This window comes from Sus scrofa, chromosome 3 (genome assembly GCF_000003025.6).
Source record: "Sus scrofa isolate TJ Tabasco breed Duroc chromosome 3, Sscrofa11.1, whole genome shotgun sequence".
Taxonomy (NCBI): Eukaryota; Metazoa; Chordata; class Mammalia; order Artiodactyla; family Suidae; genus Sus; species Sus scrofa.
In genome coordinates, this window is record NC_010445.4 from 950,752 (window position 1) to 973,016 (window position 22,265).

Here is a 22,265-nt window from a genome sequence, read left to right on the forward strand (position 1 = left end):
CGGGACCCATGGGGCCTGGACCCCGCCAGCCACCAGGTGGGGGAGTGCTGGTGCTCTGCCACTGCCCAGGGCCTGCTGGGACCACCACGGGGGGCTCTGAAGTGGCTGGACGGGAAGTGGCAGCACAGGAAGACACAGCCACAAGAGGCCCTCACACGATGCGGAGGCTGAAGCCAGAGGGGAAGTTGCTCTCCGGGTCTCCTGAGGGGGGAGGCTCTGCCCCCTCAGTCCTTCTCTGCGCCACCACGTCGCCCCTCTCACCAGAGTCAGAAAGGGCGGCCCGCTCCCTGGATGGAGAACTCGGCCCATCAGGACCCAGACGGCCTCTCTCTCAAGGTCAAGGTTGCAGATCTCGGCACAGATCCCCACGAGGGGCCGGCATCAAACGCAGTCTGCACAGACCCACCCGGGCCCGGCTCCTGTAAGCCTCGCGTCCCGCCTGGCCACACGGCCAGGCCAGGAAGCAGCTAAGTGCCTGTCTCAGAGGGGCCCGGCCAGGCCCAGAGGGGGTCAGGGCCCGCTCACGGCCAGGGCACGTCCACGCTGGCGCAGAAAAGGAATGGCCGGGACCTCTGGGCTGCCAGGTGCACGTGGCCACACGGGAGAGGCAGTTTCTTTATTGAGGCCACCTGGACCCCACGGAGAGGACAGTGCAGGTCTCGTCGCCCAAGTCCCCACCCCGCCTCCGACAGAGTCCTGCGGCCCCGCCAGGCAGCTACTCGGGGGTCCTGCTTCTGCTCTTCGGGGACCAGATGTTGGACAAGCGGAACTTGGGTTTCTTCCTCTGGTCCCCGCCGCTCCTCTGCAGGTCTGAGGGGCAGACACAGGGGCTTCGCTCGCCCACCGCGCGGCCAGCGCCCCGCGGCCGTCCCTTCCACCCAGAGCCTGAAGGAAGCCAGGCCCCAGCGGGGCCGACCCGCACCCCGCCCCCAGCGGGAACCACCTGCCCTTGGAGCCTGGACTGGGCGCGGCCTGACCACATGGTCACCGGCTGCTCCTTGGATCCCTCAAGTGACAGGGGACTCGCTCCCTTAGGGTGAGGCTGCCTGTGCCACCACGGGTCCGGCACCTACTCCCAAGGGAGGCCCAGCGGCCCCCGAGCCCACCCAGCCCAGCCTCCCGCGCCCGCGCTGCCCACAGTCACCCAGTTTCTGGATCATGCTCTGCAGCATCTGGTCCTCCTCCTGCTCCCTGAAACACACGGGCTGTGAGGGGCTGCACGCCCGAGGCGGGGGTGCACAGGCCGCCCAGGGGCCCCTTGACAGCAGGGTCACCTGGCCTGTCACCTGCCCACAAGCCACACCCTGGCACCACCCTCCCCCGCCTCTGGGCAGGTCCCTGCCCTCTTGGGACCCAGCCCCTCAGCAGGGACCTGGGGACCAGAGGGACCTGGGAGGACCTGGGACAGGGACGGACGTGGGGGCAAGAGGGGCCAGGGGGCATGAGGGGCCTCCTCAGGGGGGCGCCTCAAAGGCAGGTTGCCCAGCGCCCTGCCCTTGGCCTTGGCCCCCACTTGCCAAATGCACAACGAGGGTCTCCTACTCCCACTGACACGGAGGGAGACTGTCAGAGGGAGGGGACCCGGGCCTCCCCTGGGCTCCGCCCTCCCCTGGGCTCCGCCCTCCCCTGGGCTCCGCCCTCCCCTGCCCCCCCCCCCCCCCCCCCCCCCCCCCCCCCCCCCCCCCCCCCCCCCCCCCACCTGGCCCCACCCTCACTGGCCCCCTCACCTGAGCCGGTCCTCATCCAGGAAGTCGACAATGTCGCTGCGGTCATTCACCGTGGTCACGTACTGGTTCAGCAGATCCTGCTCCCGCTGCCGGTCCTGGGGGGACTTCAGACCCTCTGCAGGCACAGACAGGACACAGTGTCCCCCTCCCCACGCCTCAGCTCCTCCACTGGGGGGGGGGGCCCTGGGCCATCTGGGGCCTCCCTCTTGGTGACGCTGGCTGAACAAACGAGTGAAGAGTGATGAACGCCCAGAGCAGAGCCCTTCCTCCGGGCGCCGCACCGGTCCTCACAGAAGCTGCCCGGCGTAGAGACGCGGAACAGGCTCAGGGCACCGCTGTCCCCCTCCCACAGCAAGGAGCAGGCAGGGGCTGCCAGGACCCCAGCCCCCAGCCCGAGCTTGTACATCAAGCTCGGCCTCGACAGTTCACACCCACAGACACGCACGACCTGCACCCTGCACGTGTCAGCGGACTCAACCCTCACAGCAGTGAAGGAGGTGGGAGCCGGAACTGCCCTCACTGTGCAAAGATGAAACCCAGGCACAGAGAGGTTGAGTGACTCCGCCAAGGACACACAGCCAGGAAGCGGAGGAGCCGAGACTCCACCCTGAGCTCCAGAGCGTGCGCCACAGGCACCTCCCCCAGGCCACCAGCTGTAAGGGGGCCTTGGAAAGGCCGCACCCAGGCCCACCTTCTGGGGCCAAGGCCCCCCGCCCCCAGCCCCGCTGGCCCAGCAGGAAGGCCAGTGGACGCACCAGGCTTGGCCATCAGCCGGCGCAGCTCCCCCTCGAGGTCCTGCTGCTGCTCCTCCAGGCGCTGGTCCCTGGCCCTGCCGAGGTGGCGCAGGTGTGAGGCCTTGTCCACCCGCTGGCCCCCCAGCCCGTGCCTGGGGGGCGCCTTCCAGGAGGCCGTGCAGGCGGGGCTTCTCACTTGTACATCAACTCGGACTCCAGCCTCAGCAGCAGCTGCTTCTCATGGATGAGCCGGAACCAGTCCACCATGAGAGCATCCTCCGCGACGTCTGTGCAGAGGACCAAGGCGGGGCTGAGGGCAGGGACCGGGGGACCCACGCGGGGGGCCTGGCCGGGGCCCCAGGGCCAAGGGGGTCCCAGGGCCAAGCTGGCTTGAGGCCAGGTCAGGGCACTGAGGGGGAGGGGGAGGTCTGACCCAGGGATGGAGGGGGGCTGGCCTGGGGGCAGAGGGGGGCATGGGGTCAGGGTGGTGTCCGTGGGGGTCTGGCCAGTGGTTAGGGGACCAGCCCATGGTGGGGGCTGGCCTGTGGAGGGGGGCTGGCCGGGGACTCACCCCCCTCGGCCGCACGCAGGCGCTTCTCCAGCTCCACGCCCCTGAGCTCCAGGACGTCCAGCTGCCTCTCGATGTCTCGCACCTGCCTCTGGATCTCCTCCTGCGGCACGTAGTCCGGGTGCAGCTGGGAGGAGGGTGGTGAGGGGTGACGGGGGCAGCAGGGCCCGGGGGGCCCAGCTCCTCGCCCACCTGCACCCGGACTACTCACCCTGCCGGGGGAGGTCACTGACTTGCCAGGCGGAGCGGGGACCCCGGCCGGGCCCAAGGGCCTCCCTGGAGAAGAGGCAGGACCGGTCTTTAGGCACCAGACACCAGATGTGGTCAGGCAGGGGGTCTGACCCGGCCAGCCCCACCTCCCCCGGATGCCCCCTTCACCCCTGGCTTCCCTGCTGAGCCCAGGAGGCCCAGGCAGCCCCACTGGTCCCCCAAGCTCTCAGATCCAGGCCCTGTCCCCAGGAAGTCCCCACACCCGCCCTGGGCCCTGCCCTCCTGCAGGACAGCAGCTCCTGCCACCCGGACCCATGGGCTCCAGGAGCAAGCGCTCTGTCACTGCCAATGTCTGTGGCTCGGGCGCGAAGAGGACGGGGCCCTGTCCGGTTCTCCTGTGCCTGCCCCGGAAGGGCCTGGAGCCTCCAGGCCTCAGGGCCCACCTCGCACGAGTGGAGCTCAGCGCCTCCGGGTGGGCTCAAGGCCAGCCCCCCCCCCCCCGAACATGCCTTCCCTCCGTTCTGGGCTCCATGAGCTCCTGTCCATCCTCCAAACCCCCAGCCAGCACGTCCTCCGAGAGGAGCCTCCTTCCCTGCACCCCAAGCAGAAACGAGGGGCCATCCCCGTGCTGACCTGGTTTGTCCTCCTGCTTCCAGCTCCAGGCAGGGGCTTCCCGCCCCGAGGGCTCGGGCTGAAGCCAATTACCAGAAACGTCCAGGCTGGCAGGGACAGCCAGCTTCCTGCGGCGGGCGGGGGACGGGGACGGGGAGGCGGCTGCCCAGGGCAGGGGCAGAGCCACGTGTCAGGCCAGCAGGCCCTGTGCCCCCCCATGCCCCTTACCGCCTCCCACAGCCAGGCCCCCTCAGAGGAGTGCCAACACGGGGGACCTCACAGCCCTGTGCCCTCATCCTGCCCAACTGGTCGTGTCCACGGGAGGTGGGGGGGGGTGGCGGGGGGGGGGGCTGAGCCTCCACAGCTTGGAAAACAAGCTCAGTGGGCTGGTGCCCTGTTCAGGGTCACCCGGGAAGTGACATGGAGGCTGGGCCCAGATCCAGGGGACACAGTGCTGGGAGCAGACACGCGCACTCATGCAGGTGCACACGCATGTGCTCACGTGCATGACACACACGCCCACCCGGGGCCATCGGCTCCTCTGGCTGAGCAGGTGCGGGGATCACCCAGAACAGGCTGCCCAGTGGGGGAAGGGCTGGGGCTTCTGCTCAGCGTTACCTGAGAGGCTGGCCCCGGGGCCGGCCGGGCCTGGTGTCCTGTCTGCCGGCACGGGGGTCAGGGTGACGCGGATACCCCCCTCGGAGCTCCCGGAGGCCTTTCCGGGTGTACTGCCCACCCTCGGCTCTCCACGAACCTGAGGCTCCTTCAGCTCCAGGGCCCTGGAAGGAAGTTGCGGGGGGAGATGGGAACAGGCACCGCAGCCCCCCGCAGGCCAGCCCGAGGGAACCACGCGGCCTGAAGGTGGGGCCCAGCGCTGCCCACCCGTCTCTGTTCCTGACCTCCCACCCCCCTGGGCACAGGAGCGCCCACCTCCACAGGTGGGCACGTGCACAGGTGCACACAGCAGACACACACGCAGGTACACGCGACGGCCAGACGGCCACGAGCTGACCTGGTCCACGGAAGGCTGCTGTGCCCACCCCCGCCCCTGTCCTAACTGAGCTCTGGGGGGCGCTGGCCCTACCACTGCCAAGCCCACGAGCCAGTGGTCCAGCCCGGCTCCAGGGGCAGGCCTGGCGCTCCCGTCCCCCGGGCCTCCCGCCTGGTTCGCAGTGAGGACCCCGCAGCCCTGACGGACCCTCCCACGCCCAGTTACACGCGGGAACGCGGCTCTGGACGCCCAGGCCAGTGCACACCGGCGTGTGCTTCCACCATACGAGCAGACGTGCACACACCCTGCTGTGGGGGCAGCTGGCCCGTGCGGGTGCCGTTATCCACCCACAAGCATGTGCCAACGCCCAAGGGTGTGCCAAGCCTTGCGCTCACCCGGGACACAGACTCCCGCGAGCACAAACCCCAGGAGCCCCTGCCGCCCCTCACCTCTCAGGGGGACTTTTCTTCTCCACGGGCTTCAGGCGGGCCCTCCATCCTGCCGGCCCGTCCTCCTGGCCCTCCTGGGGACCGGCCGCCGGGCCTGGGGGTGGAGGGGGCAGGGGGGTCTGCTGGGCAGGGCGGCGCGTCCCCATCCCTTTCCCTCAGGCGACCCTCGGCCAGCCAGGCTCCTGGGAGGGGCATGGGCTGACCTGGGGACAGGACTCCACCCTGTGCTGTGTGTGCCGGGGGAACCACTGCCCCTCCCTGGGCCTCAGCCTCCCCTGCTGCCAAACAGGCCAGGGCATGGCCAACTGAGCCCTGCGTGTGCGGGGAGACCTCGCCTCCGTGCTCAGGACACAGTGGCCTCCTGGTGGGGCCTCAGCCACAGGAAAGCCGGCTCTGTGTGGTTGCTGAGTCGCTCGCGGATTCCCGGGACCCAGAAGAAGCCCAGCCCACAGTTCTGCAGAATGTGCAGGCAGGGGCTCGGGGGGCCAGCTCCAGGGAGCATTGGGGTCTGTCCAGCCCAAGGGCACCGTCCTCAGGATGGGGCAATAGTGACAGACATGCAGGGATGGTGGCTGCACAGCCCCTCAGGGGCTGAGCCACGGGGCAACTGCCCAACGCAGCCCGGGTGGGCAGGTGGGTGACAGAGTCTCAAGAAGGACCCCAGGAGCCGGGCTGTGCAAATCACAGCAGACCCGCAGGCCAGCAGGCAGCGGCCACGACACACAGAGAGAAGCTGAGTGCCAGGACACAGACCCACAGGCCCCAGAAGCCGCCCGCAGCCCTGCCCTCACCCCACCCACGTTAGGGGGCTCTTACCCTTGGCCAGCGGGGCCTCCGGCTTCGGCCTGGAGCCAGCACCTGCCTTGACGGCCCCCGAGGGTGCAGGCGAGACCTTCTTGCCTGCCTGGGGCGACGCCCGCATGGTGCTGCCTACACTCAGAGGCGCTGGTGGCTCAGTCCTCGCAGCTGGGTTCGGGGCCTGGGGAGATGCCAACCTTGACAGTTTGGCTGACGGATTTGCTCCTGACCCTTCGGTTCTGGGATGGGAATTCAGAGCAGGGGCGGGGGCCAGGGAGGGCCTGTGGGTGAGGGATCAGGTATCAGGCATGGGTGGATCCAGGCACCCCCTCCCACCACGACTCCAGACAGAAGCCCCTTCCTCCCGATGCCCACCCTCCTGAGGGCCGAGCCAGGCCATGGGCATCACTTCCGGCACTGGCATGTCAGCCTCCTTCAAGTCTGGTGTGAGCTGATATCAAAATACCCCCAGTCACACCATGCACAGGGTGTTGGGGGAGGGGGCCGCAGCCCCTGTCCCTCCCTCCTCCCTCCACCTGCTGGTCCTCTGGGGCGTCGCCGTGGAGGCCTAGCTCTGTCCTGAGTGACATGCGCGAGGCTGCAGGGACAGCGGGGCCCAGGGCAGGCACCGGGCACCTCCCCCAGCCAGGCGGCTCCTCCAGGTGCCCTTAGTCACCTGAGTTCTCACCCGGTTCCAGCTGGGTTCCCGGGACGGGCTGGCCCCACCCTTGCACGGCCGGGCCCCCAGAGCCCCAGCAGCCCTCAGCCTACCCTGGCAGGCCCTGGGCACCACGGCTGGTCCAGCAGCAGGGAGACAGCTCCGAGCTGAAATACCCCCAATATGAGGGGTAGCAGGAGACCGTGGGCGCAGCGCCATCTGCCGGCCTGGTGGGGAGCCTCCTCACTGGAGGGGTGACCATCGTGGGGCACATGGGCCCCCCCAAGTTCACATCCCCTGAAGCTCGGGGCGCGCCCTGATGTGGAAGCAGGCTCTTCGCAGGTATGATCAAGTTAGGTGGGGTCACCCTGGATTCAAGAGGGGCCCTAACCCCAGTGGCCACGCCAAGTGTCCTCGGAAGAGAGGAAAGGAGAGGACAGACGCACAGGGAGGAGCCTGTGAGGACAGAGGCGCCGAGCATGCAGAGCGCCGGCCCCGCGGCGGGCGTGGCCCTGCCCCCGCTGGACTTGACCTTGGGCCTCCGGACCGAGAAGGAATAAAGGTCGCTGTGTCAGCCGCCGCGGCGCTCTGTCCTGCAGCCTCGGGACACGAGCCGGGGAACCCTCCTCCACCCCATCCCCCCACATCCGCTCCGTGTCCCGCGTGCAGAAAGCCCTGGTGGCACTGGGCTGTGGGCGGGGAAGGCTCAGCGCCCCCCACCCCTCCGCTTGGATCGCACAGGCCACGGTGCAAACCCCCTGTGGCCTCTGCCTCCTCATCTGTGAAATGGGCGATCTCGCCGAGGAACAACCGAGTGTGCGCCAGGCCCCGGGCGGCAGCGTCCTGCCCCTGCGCCCCAGAGAGCATGCAGACCGGCTTCACAGCAGTAGCCACGTCCCCTCCTGCTGGCCACCTGGCACTCCGGCCCCTCGGCCACACTTCCCAGCGGAGGAAACAGTCAGGGGCAGAGCCCAGAAGGCCTCCCCCGCCGCCCCGACAGCCCCGGCCTCCTGGGGCCCGGGTGGCTCGTGCCGCCAGTGCCCCTCCTCACCCACCTGCCGGGGGCCTGAGAGCCAGCCTCCCTGAGCTCTGGAAGCGCCTTCTGGAGGAAGCTCCGTGCCTGCGCCTTGCTGCTGTCCCTGGAAGCGGCGTCCTCGGTGGCAGCGGGGACCTTGCCAGCCGGACGCTGGTCGAGGGCAGCTCCAGGCGTCTGGAAGAACCTCTCCCGGGCCTGCTGCATCCTAGAGGTCGACGAGGTGGAGGCCGGAGCCTTGGCCGGGGCTGGAGATGCTGGCCTTGAACTGAGCTTGGTCTGGGGGGCGGCGACTTTGGGGGTTACCTGGCCTTGCGGCGTGGCCGGGCGAGGGTCCAGGGCACTCGGGGTCGTAGCCGGGCGAGAGCTGCCTGGTGGCAGTGACCACCCCGTCGGAGAGCTGTTGGTCACATGAGTACTGGCTTTGCCAGGCGCAAGGCCCGCCGAGAACCTGGGCCCAGCTGGGCTCCCCATGGGGGCGTGGGAGGAGGCGGTGGTGGCCGGAGGGTCAGCTGTGGCTGGAGCAAAACCTCTGGCAGTCACATTGCCCACCCTGGGTTCCCAGGCAGGTGGCCTGGCTTTTGGCCCTGCGTCTCTTTGCCCGTGCGCCTCCTGGGCCTCCTGGGCCTTCCTCGGGGCGCCGGGGAGCTTGGAGTCCGTGGGGCCGTGGGGGCTGGCAGAGGCGGTCTCGGGGTGGTGGCTGGAGCAGACGAAGACGCCGGGCTCTCCCGTGGCTCTGTAGGCCCCCGAGTGCAGCGTGCTGGAGCACTGTTTACACCTGGGGGTGGGCGGCAAGCAGACGGGCTCCAGCCTCTGCAGGTTGGTGCCCGCTTCCCCGGAGCGCACGCCCGGCCCCCGCCCGCGTCCCCCTCACGCAGCTGGCGATTCACTCAACAAACACCTCTTCTCCAGGCTAGGCATGCTGAGTCACTGGCTCCCCCGAGACCCTCGTCTGGGGTGCGGACGCCCCCGACACCGCCCGCGCCCATCCGCCCGCCCCCGCCCACCTGAAGCAGCTGCGATGGTACAGCCTCCCGTCGGCCAGGTGGCGCTGCACCAGGTGCACGTGCTGCCCGCAGATGCCGCAGGTGCCGCTGACGGAGCTGGGCGCTGAGGCCGGGCCCTGGGGAGGGGCGCCCGCTGACGCGTCTGAGCCCCAGCACGTCTGCCCACAGCTGCCCACCCGGCGGACGAGGTCCCATTTCACGGACCCGACAGCCGAGGCCCCAGAAGAGGCTCAGGCAGAGGTGGGCTGGGCTCTAAGTTCAGGGTCTCCAGCCTGGCCCGAGGGGAGGGGGCTGGGGGCCGACCTTGGGGGTCTCCGGGGACCCGGGGACGGATGCTGGCACCTCCCGTTCCCACCCCAAGGCACAGAAACCGACCCAATCCCCAGCCCCCCTGGGGGGAGCCTGGAGCCACGGCCCACCCCCGAGGGACCACCCACCCTCCGTCTCCTCCTCTGAACTGTGGGGCGACCCTACTCCCTGCAGGGCTGGCCTGGGAGTGAAGGCCTCAACCCTGCCCTCTCTCCCAGCCCCACCTGGGCGGGAGCGGCCTGAGGCAAAGCCCCTGCCCGAAGCCCAGAAAGGCCTGGGTTAGAGGATGGAGCTCCACCTGGCCTCAGTTTACCGGTCTGTACAATGGGCATCCTATCCCGGCCTGAAGGAGCTGCACCAGTCCAGGGGCAGCGGGGGCCGTGCCTGGGACCCCACCCATCCTGGGCACAGGGACACTCAGTGGAAGCTGGTGGGAAATCCAAGAAGCAGAGGAAGGGCAGCTGGGCACTTACAGCCTTCCGTGGCGGCCCTTCTGTGCCCCCCTCCTTCCGCGGGACAGTGGGGTTTGTGCTGACTGGAGACAGTGGCTGCCCCCGGGCTGGGGTGGGCAAGGGCCTGGCTGGCTGGGATGGGGCCTTCTTTCCAGATGGTTCCTCACTGGAGTCCGATGGAGGCCTCTTCACACCGGCCATGCCCCCAACTGGAGGGAGACACACACGGTCAGGGGGCACCTGGTTCTAATAAAGCTATCCGGGGCCAACCCTGGCCTGGGGTCCCTGGAGGCACCCGCTGCCAGCACGGGACCTGGAGCCCAGGGTGGGGGTGGGCGCGGGGGAGCGACGGCCCCAGCGAGCCCCCCTTCCCAGGAGGGGCCAGGCCTAACCCCGGCTCCTCCCTCCCCTCGGAGGGCGCAGATCTGGGCTCAGGGAAAAGGGACTTTCTGTTTCCTCACAAAGCGGGACTCTTAAGGGCGTCTGGCCCCGTGCCCAGCGCGATTCCGGGGATTTCTAAGCCTGGGGGAGGGGCTGGGCTGCTGGAATAAAGCATCTGGAAGAAAGTCCCCTGGGCCTGCCCCCCCTCCCCCGCCCCCGGCCTGCCCGGGCCACACCCTGCCAGGGCCAGCTGGATCGCAGCACCAAAGCCGGGCGTCTGGAGCCAGGCCTGGGGCCCACCCGGGGTGCCACCCCACCAAGGCGAGAGCTCTGGGCACAGACCCCCAGGGGTGCAGATGGCAAACCCAGGCCTGGGGAGGGGCAGGGGGAGCTGGTGCGTGCACCCAAGGGGCGGCAGGAGGCCTGGGGCTGGGACCCTGCTTGTCACACAGGACCGGGCCCTGGCTCCCCTCAGAGGAGGCGGCAGCCCTGGGCACCATGTGTGCTCCAGAGAGGTCCCCGCCTGCCTGACCCATCCCAGCGCGAACGCCCAGCAGCACTGGGTGCGGGCTGGGGGCTGGGCAGGGACCCCAGAGGGAGGGGCGCGTGCTGGGGGCTGGGGCGCGGGGCCGGGCAGCCCACTCACTGGGGGAGCGTCCGTGGAAGTAGTTATAGTACTGGGACACGTAGGTCAGGATGCTCAGGCGGTCGGGCACCCTCAGCGCCACCATGTCCTCGGCATCCAGCAGAGCCGGGATGCCCAGCTGCTCCTCAGCCACACGGAAGGCCTGGGGGGGGGCGGTCAGCAGGGTAGGAGGGGGACCCTTCCCCTCCCCCCTCCTCAGCCAGGCCACCAGCTCCTCCTGGGAGGGGCCCCGAGGCAACAGACCCGCTCGACGCCCAGAAAAGTCTGGGTTCAAGGTTCATGCTCTGCGTACTTGGCCTCAGTTTACCCGTCTGTACACAGGACTCACACCCCGGACACAGGGCTCGGGGAGGGTACCTGCGGGTACCTGGTAGCAGCAGCTGAGGCCGTGCACCAGTCCAGAGGGGCCCCAGCTACTTGTTCCCAGACTCCAGTGCCATGGCACCGCTGAGACCCCTCCATGGCCCCCACACCCCTGAGTCAGCCTGGACGCCCTGGCCAACATGGCCCTTATGTGCCCGGTTGGGGGCAGCTTTCTCCATGGCACGGGCCCTCCCCAAGCCAGCAGGTGACATGGGACCAGAGCTGGGGGGGGACCTGGAGGCTCAGACAGGGACATTCGCTGGACAGGGGAGGGGTTCCCCCAGCAGCCACCTCCTCTGCCAGGGGACTCTGCACATGGCGTGCTGGGCTCTTCCTCGCTCCCCTCCCCTCCCCCGCCAGCCTGGCCAGGCTCCTGCCTCTAACGCCAGGCTCCTGCCTCTAACGCCAGCCTCACCCGATTTTGCCCAAACCTCTCTAACCTCACCCTAAACTGCCACACCCTCCATGGAGCAGTGACAGGGACACCGCAATCTCTGTGTGTCCAAGATAAGGCTCCTGGGTGCCCAGACCTGCAGCCCTCAGCAGTGCCTGCCTCCACACCAGAAACATAGGCCTCCCATCGCTCTGACTCCAGAGGACATCCAGATGGGACTCCTTCCGCTGCCCCCCTTGTCACCCCCTCCTCCACTCTCTGCACAGACTCCCGGGAAGTGGTGGCAGCTGCCAGCAAAACACCCGAGCCTCCCTGCTCCTGTTCCAGCCTCCTCCCCCTCTGTTCCAGCCTCCTTCTGCTCTGTTCCAGCCTCCTCCCCTCTGTTCCAGCCTCCCCCCCTCTGTTCCAGGCTCCTCCCCCTCTATTCCAGCCTCCTTCTGCTGTTCCAGCCTTCTCCTCTCTGTTCCAGCCTCCTCCCCACTCTGTTCCAGCCTCCTTCTGCTCTGTTCCAGGCTCCTCTCTGCCTCTGTTCCCATCTCCTGCTCTGTCCCAGCTGTGGCCCTTACTGTTTCACCCCGCAGGCCCTCACCTTTGTCTTTAGCCAGCAAGGCTGGCCCTGTCCCCTTCTGAAGACGCTCACCACTCCCCGACACCCCACCTCTTCCCTGTGCTGCCTGTTCCTGCCACATCCTGTCTCAGGGTCAGGGCGGTCCGACGACCCTGTCACGGTGGATGTGACCTACTCCAAGCTGTCCACGTGCAGCTAGTGAGTGTCTGAAGCGTGGCCAGTGCAGCTGAGGCACTGAATATGTCATTTTATTTCATCTCAATTAAGTTAGATTTAAATTCAAATTGCCCGCGCCGAGTGGGGCTCCCTGGGCACGCAGATTTGACCTGCCAGCCGGAATGCCAGCTCCGGGCTGGGGGCATGCATGGACACGGGGGGCAGTGCACATGGGTGGCCGGGGCTGGAGGCTGCCTTTCCGGGCATCGGCCCACAGGGGTCACAGAGCTCATTGTGCAGCAGGAGACAAGCTGGCACAGAAAGGGGTTCCACAGCAGGACAGCCGAGCAGGATTCGAACCCAGGCCAGCCTGAGAGCAGACCCAAGCCAGGACCCACCCAGGGCCCTGCCCTCCCCACCCCTTCCCCGCCAAGAAAAAGGGGACCTGGAGGGCCCCACTACAAGATGGGGGCCATTCTGGGGAGCAGGGGTCACCTGGCCTGGACTGACTGCAGAGCCCAGAGGCGAGCTCCTGGCCTCCACGTGGCCACCTGCAGGTGGCAGCAGCGGCACGGGGAGGCCCCACCCACTCAGGTCCTGGGACTCTGGGGACCGCGCACCCCAGCTGGGACAGCAGGAAGGGGGCACTCACCAATTGGTTGTTTTCATAAATGTTTTCCTTCCTGAGAGCATTGAAGTTTCTGGAAAATGAAAATACAAGTGTTCAAAGCAGCTCAGCGTCCGGGGGGGGGGACCAGGAGGGCTCCCCGAATCCACCTTGTCCAGATGGGGAAACGGAGGCTGGGGAGGAATGAGGTCACACTGCAATCGAGACGAGGGCAGGGCTGGACACAGGCCACAGGCTCTGGGCACAGGGATGCCGCCAGCACCCCCGGTGACCTGGGCAGCGATGGCCACACAGGCTCCGGCTGCAGCCTTCATCCCTTGCCCGGCCGAGGCCCTGGCGGCGGGTGGGGGGGGTCCTGGGGAGCCCGCATCCCATGGGTGAGAGGCCCCATGGACGGAGCTCCCCCCTGCCCCCTGGGCAAGCAGGCTGGACCCCCTCCCGGCTCCCGTCACTTTATTTACCCAGTGCCTCCCGTGAACACTGCCACTCTCAGCTCTTTACAAATACAGACCCACACCTGTAGGTGCTGTCAACGCCCGCCTCTCATGGACGAGATGAGACACAGAGAGGCTCCCTGACCTGCCCGAGGTCACACAGCTGGAGGACTGGACCAGAGCCAGGCCACGGCCTCAGTGTCTGGGTGTGTGTGCCCACCGGGTGCCCAGCCTCCTCCCGAGGGAAAGACCCTCAAGGCTGGGAATGTTAGAACCCCAGCTCCCCCCACATTTGACCCCAAGGGTGCAGGGGCCTCTGCCCAGCCTGGACGGCAGGCCTTGCCAGGTGGGTCCCAGACCCACACATCACAGCCAGAAGGATGCTCGAGCAGAAAACACAGCCGGACCCCAGCAGGCGGCCCGGCCCGGCCCGAACGCACGTCTCCAGGGCCAGTTAAATATGGGTTCGCCTGTCTGTCTGTCCTCATGCTTTGCCACTTGGGGTGAGACGCGTGGTTCCAGAAGCCTCGTGGCACAGGAGCGAGCTCGGCTGCCAGCCGCATCCCCACTCACCCACCCAGGCCCCGCTGTCTGACCCGGGCGCGCCCTCTCACCTCTCGGGGCCTCAGCGCAGTGTCCCCGTCTAAGCTGGTGACCCAAGCTTCACACGGTGAATCTGAGGGCGCCGGCTCAAGGCCAGGCAGGTCTCAACCAGAGCAGGGAGCCAAGACCCTGTGGCCAGTGGGGTGGCCTGGCTCCCAGCCCTGACCCGGGGACAGCCCAGGGAGGCCAATTACGCAGACGAGGAAACTGAGGCATGAGGCAGCGGCCGGCCCTGGGCCACCTCCCTTCTCGGGGGCCCCGTCGGCCTCCAGCAGCCTTTCATCAACCTGCTGAGCGCTCCTGGAAACCTCGCATTTCCGCCTGGACCACCTCGCAGGTAACGTGTTCCAGATGCTGAGACCACCCCAGGAGAACAGAGGGTGCTTTGTGCCCGGGACAGGAAGCAGGCAGACCTGACCCCAGGGGACGAGTGACCAGAGCAGCCTACGCCCACCGATGTCCACAGGCACGCGGAGCGGCCGGGCTCCATCCTCGCCTAGGGGCCTCTCCGCCGTGCTGGCCCCTCCATCCTCGGCGTCTGGGCCGCCCTCCCCTCCCCCCGCCTTCCCTTTGAAAGCTCAATCTCTTCTCCAGACCTGCCCCGGGTCACTGACCGCATCGGCCGTGTCCTCAGCAAGATGCCCGGTGCTGGAGGGCAGGATAACAAGGTCTGTTTTGTCTCCAAACAAGCGAGAGAAGGAAGCCCTCTGCCCCCTGCACTGGCCTCGGTCCACCCGCAGGGCCGCAGCGGCTCTGGCCTGCCAGCTGCCCACAGGCCCGCTCTCCCTGCAGACCCAGGGCTCAGGGTAGATCGGGGGGGCACGCAGGACAGCGGGGCCCGCCCCTGAGCAGGGTCAGTGGTGCGCGGGCCGGAGGCTGCAGAGCTGCCTTTCCAGTCGGGGGCAAGGACCCCGCCCCCAGCACCCAATCCGAGCTGCCTGCCCGGCCCTCTGGCCCCACGGCTCGGCCGGGCCGCCCTGCCAGGCCCACGGCCACCAGCCCCTCCCAAACCGTGCTCCCTCCCAGCACCGCGGCCCCCGGCCTCAGCCACGCTCCTGAGGCTGAGCGCACGTCCCCATGACCCCACGTCCCCGGGTCCCCACGGCAGGAGGCTCAGCAGGCAGCACCTCGGTCCCTGGAGCTGCACAGCACAGCTCTGAAGCCCGCGGGCTGGGGACACGGCAGGGTCGGGGCGGCCTCCCAAATCCTTTCAGGGAGCGCCAAGGAGACACCCACCCGGCCCTCTCAGGAAGCCCAGTAGGACCCGCTTTCCGCCAGCAGGCGGCCCCCCGCCGGGACGGGCCAATCCTCCCCAGAAGCTACGTGCCGGAGCCCAGGCCCCCGGGCCTCAGAAAGGGACCTTTCGGAGAGAAGCAAGTTACCAAGAGTCAGTGGGGGCCCTGATCCAAATGACGGATGCCCTTGGAAACAGCATCTGGAAGCGAGATGCACAGCAGGAAGGCAACGTGCCGGAACGGAGGGGGTTGGGGGGCGGGGAGACCGCTTCTGCCAGCTCAGGGCCAAGGCTGGACGGGCCGGGGGACAGCAGCTCCCTGTGGTCCCCGCCGTCGGCAGGACCTAGACGTACCCGATTTGAAATTGTAGGCGCTTGCCTAGAAAGGAATCGACCTGGGATCCACTGCCTGGACCCTGGCTGGACGGGCCGGGGGACAGTGGCTCCCTGTGGTCCCCGCCGTGCCCGTCAGCAGGACCTTGTTTGGCAGGGCTCGCAGGCTGATGCCTTGGGCTGAGCCTCAGGCAGGCGGCCGGCTTGCGTTTAACGCCTTGCTGGACCAAACTGGACCAAACTGCACCAGCTTCGCCCCACTCAGCCGAGGGACGCAGGGCACCCTCCCCAGGTCGATCCCTTTCTAGGCAAACTCCCGGAATTTCAAATCGGGGACGTCTGGGGATGCCTCCCGGGCACTGCCAGGGCCAGGCACACAGCTGGTGCTCTGTAAACGCTGCCGTGGTTAACGCATCGGCGCTCGCCAAGTGCGGGGACCCCTGTGGCGCCTGTTTTCCCGGTCCACACAGGCCGAATGAGTGAATGCGTGGGTTTGCATGGCCAGTGCCAGCCGGCGTGTGTCCTGCCCTGGCCGGGCCGGGCTTGGCCGAGAGACCGAGATGAGCGTGGCTTCTCCTGGCTGCTGGCCTCCTCCTCCCCCGACGCCCCAGGGGTTCCTGGAAACGTGCACCCCTTCCAGATTCCCGGAGAGCCGGCCTCACACTGTTTATTTCTCGGAACAGAGGGCAGCTGCGTGGGGGGTGGGAGCGGGGCCAGGGGGCTGCCAGATGCAGGGCCTCTTACCCAGGAACCCCCAGGACACCCAAGTCAATCCCACCAGGAAGGGGAGCAGAGAGGGAGCACGACAGACGCAGCGAGGCTCAGATCAGCGGGAGGAAGGAACGGGAAGTCCAGGGGGAGGCCACAGGGCAGAAGCGGAGGGGGCTTCAGGCACAGAGGCAAGGCAGGCACCCCAGCAGAGGCCCGGGGGTGTCAGGCAGAGTGCACGTGCGGGGGCGTCCCAGGCGGGGCCTGGAGAAGAGGTCCCCGTGGGGGCAGAGCTGGATCGGGGCCTCCTTGTCACCTGGCTGCAGGCTGCAGGCCTCCCCCGGGATGGCACAAACCCTGACCCCCACTGTGAGCAGGGCCCAGCCAGGAGGGGCCAGCCTGTGGCTCCTGCACCGGCCTGAGGAAAAGCGGGGGGTGTTGGGCCTTGGGCCCCCAAGCTGCCCCCAGGAGGCGGGCCAGCAGCCCCTTTCTGCCCTCCTCCTGAGAGTCTGGCTGGACGGTGGCAATAGGCCCTCAGGCCAAGAACAGAAGGCCTCTGTCCCCAGGCAGCTTCCTGCTGACCAGGAAGGGAGGTCGGCTGGGACCGGGGCCCAGGGCCCAGCCCCCTCGGCTCTGGCCCAGGAAGGGAGCTTGCGGGTGGGGGCCTTGGGGAGCCAGTCTCCTGACCCCCAACCACAGTACGTCTCCAAGAGCACAGGGGGAGCCGCGCCTGCTTCTGGTGCAGCCTGATAGGGGCCCAGAGCCAGAGGGAAAGGCCAGGTCGCCCCACGGGGAAGGGGGGGCAGTGAGTCTGCACAGAACCCCGGGTCCTGAGCCCCGAACCCTCCAGAGCTCTTACCCAGGGCCCTTCTGTCACCCTCCCGCCTTAACCGCCCCCAGAGCAGGAAGCCCGGCTGGGGCCCTGGGAAGCACTCCTGCGCTGGCACCGCCTGCCTGCCTGCCCGCCTCTCCAGGAACCTCAGGCCCACAGGTGCCCAGGTGCGGCTGGAAGAGGAAGAACCACTCCCTCTAGCTCCGCAGCTTTGGGCCTGGAGGCAGGAGGGGTGTTTGTTTTGGGCGGTTCCTGCCCTCACCTGACTGCTCAGCAGTCGTGGGAAAACAGACCTGCAGGCAGGCGGCACCCTCGGGAAACCGGGGCGGGCACACCGGCCAGGGTCCCCCCGGGGGGACTGATGCAGGTCACTGGTGAACCCCCAGACCTCAGTGGGCAGAGCCAGAGTGAGGATCAGCATCGGGCACGGAGCCCCCACCTGGCGGCGGGCTCCGCGCTGGCTCCTCGCAGCTGCCCTCCGCGGGGGCCCAGAGGAAACGTGCCGCGGGAAGCAGGATGAGAGAAGGCAAAGGGAAGGACTTCCTGGTGGCCAGTCTAGGAGGCGGCGGGGGGGGGACAGGATGTCCACTCTCCTGCTGCCAGAGGGTCTTCGCAGGGTGGGGGCTGTGGGGGCGAGTCTCACCCAAGTCTGGCCCCAGGGGACTCCCCAGAGGGGACGGCCCCCCGCGTGGCCCTCCACGGTTCCTCCCCTTCCTGCCCTCGCCGTGGGGGCGGCTCAGGGCTTCTTGGGGAGACCGACCCCCTCCCAGCCACCAACTCGCCCAGAGGCACTGCCGGGACCAGAAGCGGGGTGCGGACACGCGCGAGCCCACACCCACGGTGTTTGATCAGCCAAGATCTGTGGCGTCCCTTCTGGGCCCCCCCACGTATGTGAAACTTACTAGATTTCTACCGCTGTCGTGGCAAATGTCTGCAAACTGGATGGCTCAGACTAAGGGATATTATTTCCTCTCCATCCATCCGGGACCAGAAGTCACACATCAAGGGCCAAGCAGGGCCTTGCAGGCAGGGCCGGGCTCCCTCTGGGGCTCCAGGCCTTCCCTGGCTTGTGGCCACGTGCCTGGTCTCTGCCTCCGGGGTCCCATGGCCTCTGCCCCCGCCCTGCCACCGCAGCCACTCAGCCCCCGGCACACGCCCCCAACTGCAGACCGCCAGCTGCACACCTGTCACGTGCCAGACACGGTTCCAGGCTCTGGGGACACAGCAGCAAACACATCAGACGGACACCCCCAACCTTCTGGTGCTGACGGTTGGGCGGGGGGCACAGATGACCAATAACGCAGCCAGCCTGTCAGTAAGATAGTTCACTGCCACGTTCAAGGGCGGGCAGCCCTCCTCTCCCAGCTTCCTCCGTGACCCACCTCATCACTCTCTGGAGTTACCTTGAGCTTCGGTTCATTTATCTCTTTGCTGTCTCTGTACCTAAAAGGTCACTCCCAGAGGCAGGGGCCAAGGCCGTCTTGTAGAGTATGCAGTGCTGAGTACACAGCAGGCACTCAATAACGGTTACAGGAGCTGCTGTAGGACACAAGCTAGTGCCTGCATGTGTACACACCCACATGCGCTTGTCCTCAGGCTGTGCATGCTGGGACAGGTGCACGCACACACGCACACAGGCCTGTAACCCCAGCGCAGCTGGGAACAGATGGAAGCTCCCGGCTCGGAAAGGCCCCAAATCTCCAGCTACACCTGCGCAGCGTCCCGAGCCTGCACCCTCTCTCCCTCCAACAGCCACTTCTGCTGACCGTCCAGGCTGCCGAGCCGGGACTCTGCAGGCACCCAGGTGGGCCTCAGCCTGCCAACACCCACTGCCAGCCGGTCTCCCAGGCCCCACAACCCTGGCGCACCCCCGGCAAAGCTCCTCTTCGGGTGTTGGCTGGGGAAGGGCATCCCGCCTGGACACCTGGCTCCGAGGGCAACATCCCGGGCGGGAGCCGAGAACTCCCCACGTGGCTCTCGTAGGCATTTCACCAGCCCCGGGAGGAGGAAACCGCCTCTTTCTTAACACTGGTTTCCCCGCAGAGGGCAGGGCGGTGCTTGGGGACAGTCCCCGGGGTTTCGGGGAAGTCTGGGTGCAGACGAGGTGTCCCCAGTGCCAGCCCTGGTCCCGCTCGATGTGCTGTGTCCTGAACAAGGATGCCTCCTACGCACACAAGAGGCTGGAGGGCAGCCTGGAGAAGGTGCTGCCTGGAGACCTCCCTGCAAACACGCCCCACCCGCCCCTGGCTCCAGCCGTAACTTCTCGGGGAGAACGCTTTTGATTACACATCACGCTATTTCCAGAAGGAGTCTTCCGAGGACACCTTCCTGGGCCTCCGGCCACCCAGCCCGGGCCCCTTCCCTTGCAGCTTTCCTCATTGTGAATTCTCTTGAGGCGTGGGAGCCAGGGCCTCAGGGCACAGACTTCGGGGCCAGCAAGCCAGGTCCCAGTCACAGCCAAAGAGCGTTTGCTGAGTGAATAACAGATGGAGAGGAACCAGGGTAGGGACACGATGTGGTAATGAGGCACAGGCCCTCCAGCCTGGACTCCAAGACCTCCTAGGGGGGACCACCTAGCCCCCCATCCTCCCCACCTCCCAAGGCTTCCATCTTACGCCCTGTCACCCTGGGGTAAGAAGGCCTGGTCAGTGGGACCTGGGGGAAAAGGGGTCTCACGCTTCCGGCTCTCATTGGCCCCTCCCCCAGAGTGACCCCAGGCTGCATTCCTAAAGGTGCTGGAGCGGCTGGGGGAGGAGCAGTAGCACACAGCACCTCCAGAGTGACCGGCCACCCCCTGATCTGGTGGGCAGGTCCCAGGACAGGGGGCTCTCAGAGCCCAGAACGGCAATTCTGCTGGCCTTTTCCCAGGGAGACTGACCGGGAGGGAGGGAGGGCTGGCTGTGGCCAGAGCCCAGGACGCTGGCCTGAGTCACAGACTGACTAAGTCGGCGGGGGCGGCCGGACGTCCCGGCTCCGGCCCAGCTCCACTTGGTGGCGGAGCACACGGAGGCCACTGGGGGCAGCCTGCAGGGGGCCACAAGGCGGGCGTGCCTGCAGGACCGGGCCGGGCTCCGCTTGGCTCCAGAGCGCCCCGCCAAGGCTCTGGGCCTGGAGTTCCGACCGCGGTCCATTGTCCCCGCCCCCAGCCGGAGCAGCAGGGCCTCAGTTTCCCGCCGGAGGCCGGCGAGCGCAGGCAGCGGGGGGGTACTCACATGAGGTCCGGCCGGTGGCGGTGCAGGATGGCACAGAAGGCCAGGCCGTCGCGGAACGACGTGGTCATATTGGTGATGCTCACGTCCCGGTAGCCCTCGCACTGCTGTCGGCACCACTGCTGCAGCGCCGTGATGGCCGCCATGCGGGCAGCGGCGTCCGCCCGGCCAGCGCCGGGACTCCGACAGCGCTTCCCGGGGGCTGCGGCCCGGCTCGAGCCAGCAGCGGACGAGGAGCTGCGGCCGAGGAGCCCAGGGAGGACAGAGCCGGTGCCGCGGCTGAGCAGCCGGCCGAGGGCGGCCGGAGTCCGCCGGCCGGGCCCTGCCCCCGTCAGGACCACGCCCCCGCCCAGGCCCCGCCCCGCCCCGGCAAGCCCCGCCCCAGGCCCTGGCTCCTCCCGGCCCGGCCCCGCCCCCGCCCCCGCCCCCGCCCCCGCCCGGCCCGGGGCAAGGCCCAGGCCTCCAACAGGCCCCGCCCCCAGCAGACCACGCCCGAGGCCCCGCCCCACCGAGGCCCCGCCCGCTGCCCGCCTCCCTCCCGGGGTCCCGGAGAGGCTCCAAGTCCTTCTCGTCGACACTTCCACCCCCCGCATGGGGCGTGCCCGCAAGGCACTTCACGGACGGGGCAACGGAGGCTGCCTGAGGTGGAGCCGGGCAGGCCCGACGGCGCCCCCCATCCGCGCCCGGGGAGCGGCAGGAACGCCCCTCGCATTTCTAGGCTTTCAAAGGACTTTCCCATCTGGGCTCTCTTGCAGGCAGGCGGGCGCGTGACTCTCCCAGATTCAAGGAAGAGGTGGCTGGGGAAGAACCTTGGCCCGCGGGGGCGCGGGCGGGTACTGGTGGGGCAGTGCCCACCAGGAGGCTCCTGGACAGCGACCTGTGCACAGGGACTGTTCTTGGGGCCTGAAACTCCTGGGGAACCTGGTGTCCTGCTGTTTCCCAGTTTTGCACTTTGGGCATCTGTGACAGGTAATTAAGGAAAAGTACCTCTTGTGTGGAAGCTCAGTTATTGGGTGGCTCCCCTCCACATTCTTCCCGGGGAGCCCTGTCTGTGGGCACGTGGAGGACAGCCAGAAACGCTGACACTGGATATGTGAGGTGACCCCGCCCGCCTGCCCGGCCTCTGGGCTGGGGCTTGTCCAGACAAGGGTGCTTGGGAATGAAGGTGTTTCTCCCACCCCCACCCCGAGGTCGGGCGGGGAGACAGGGTGGCGTCTGTGCCCACTTTAAGGAGCAGTAAAGGTCTTCTAGTGCAGAGCCTGTAGCTGGGGTCTGTGGTGGGGAGCTCCCTGCTGCAGGGGGCAAGCAGGGGCTAGCCAGGGAACCCCCATGACATGGGACCATCGCTGGCTGTGGCCGCCGCCCTGACCTGCCCAGGTTCCCCAGGCAGAGGACAAAGTGCAGTGTCCTGCCAGTTCTGTTCTGCTGGTGGCTAGTTCCAGAGCCAGAAACCAAGCGGGTTTTCCTGACCCCCAGGGCAGCATTTAGGAGAACTGGAAAAGCCGGTGAGGGAGGGGAAGGCCAAGGCCAAGAAGTGGGGGGTGGGCTGTAAGGAGGGAGGGGGGAGGTGGCCAGAGCTCTGATTCTTAGGAGTTTAGCTGCACTCTTGCCCCCACCGGTCCCGCCGTGGGGACAGTGACTTGGGAGGCAGGATTTGTGGTGGTGTCTGCATCGGCACCTCACACACAGCCTGTCCTTCCATCAGCCCTGCTCCTCGCAGGGGCCCCCAAGCCAGGACACCCCCAGTCTGCCCACATCTCCCCACTGCGTGCCCCTACCCCCCTCCGTCCAGGCCACCGTCAGCCCAGTGCAGAGCAAGCTCCCTCCACTCCCTCTGGTTCTCCGGCCCACCCCTCCCCTGCAGCCAAGGGATTTTTCTAGAAAGCCACCAGGACAAGCCCTTCCTTGACTGGCCCCTGGAGCCCTCGGAATGAAGTCCAGGCCTCTTATCAGGCCTCCTGCTGCTCCTGGGCCTCGCCCTCCCTTCCCAGGCACGCCCTGCCCCTCCTGGCCTGGGAGCCTCTGCCCCGCTGCTGGTCCTGACACAGCCCCTCCTGGTCCTCCCAGACCCTGGAGCAGACCCACCCACAACCGGCCCACGTGGTCCTGCCAGCTGCTGGGCCACAAGCCTGGGCCTGTTCCTTGCCTCCCACATCCCGTCCAGCAGGAAGCTGACCGCTGCCACCACCTCCACGGCCACCAGCTCGTGTGAGCCTGCATTTCTGCGG

At 67.8% G+C, this 22,265-nt stretch overlaps 1 protein-coding gene across 4 annotated transcripts; it reads right to left on the reverse strand.

The window, feature by feature from the left end:
- MICALL2 (MICAL like 2) lies at window positions 579–20,378 on the reverse strand. 4 transcript variants are annotated; one of them, XM_021085957.1, is made up of 17 exons: window positions 20,041–20,378; window positions 12,709–12,757; window positions 10,576–10,717; window positions 9,570–9,757; window positions 8,788–8,903; window positions 7,803–8,558; window positions 6,108–6,370; window positions 5,292–5,385; window positions 4,470–4,630; window positions 3,873–4,013; window positions 3,241–3,305; window positions 3,033–3,156; window positions 2,658–2,748; window positions 2,483–2,556; window positions 1,728–1,842; window positions 1,145–1,191; window positions 579–810 (listed from the first exon to the last, which is right to left on the reverse strand). In XM_021085957.1, the coding sequence occupies exons 1-17, from the start codon at window positions 20,181–20,183 to the stop codon at window positions 716–718; spliced, it is 2,664 nt and encodes an 887-aa protein (XP_020941616.1). In that variant the 5' UTR covers window positions 20,184–20,378; the 3' UTR covers window positions 579–715. The 4 variants fall into 4 exon arrangements, with proteins under 4 accessions (XP_020941616.1, XP_020941617.1, XP_020941619.1 ...); XM_021085958.1 differs by lacking the exon at window positions 20,041–20,378 and adding an exon at window positions 18,013–19,739; XM_021085960.1 differs by lacking the exon at window positions 20,041–20,378 and adding an exon at window positions 13,733–14,678.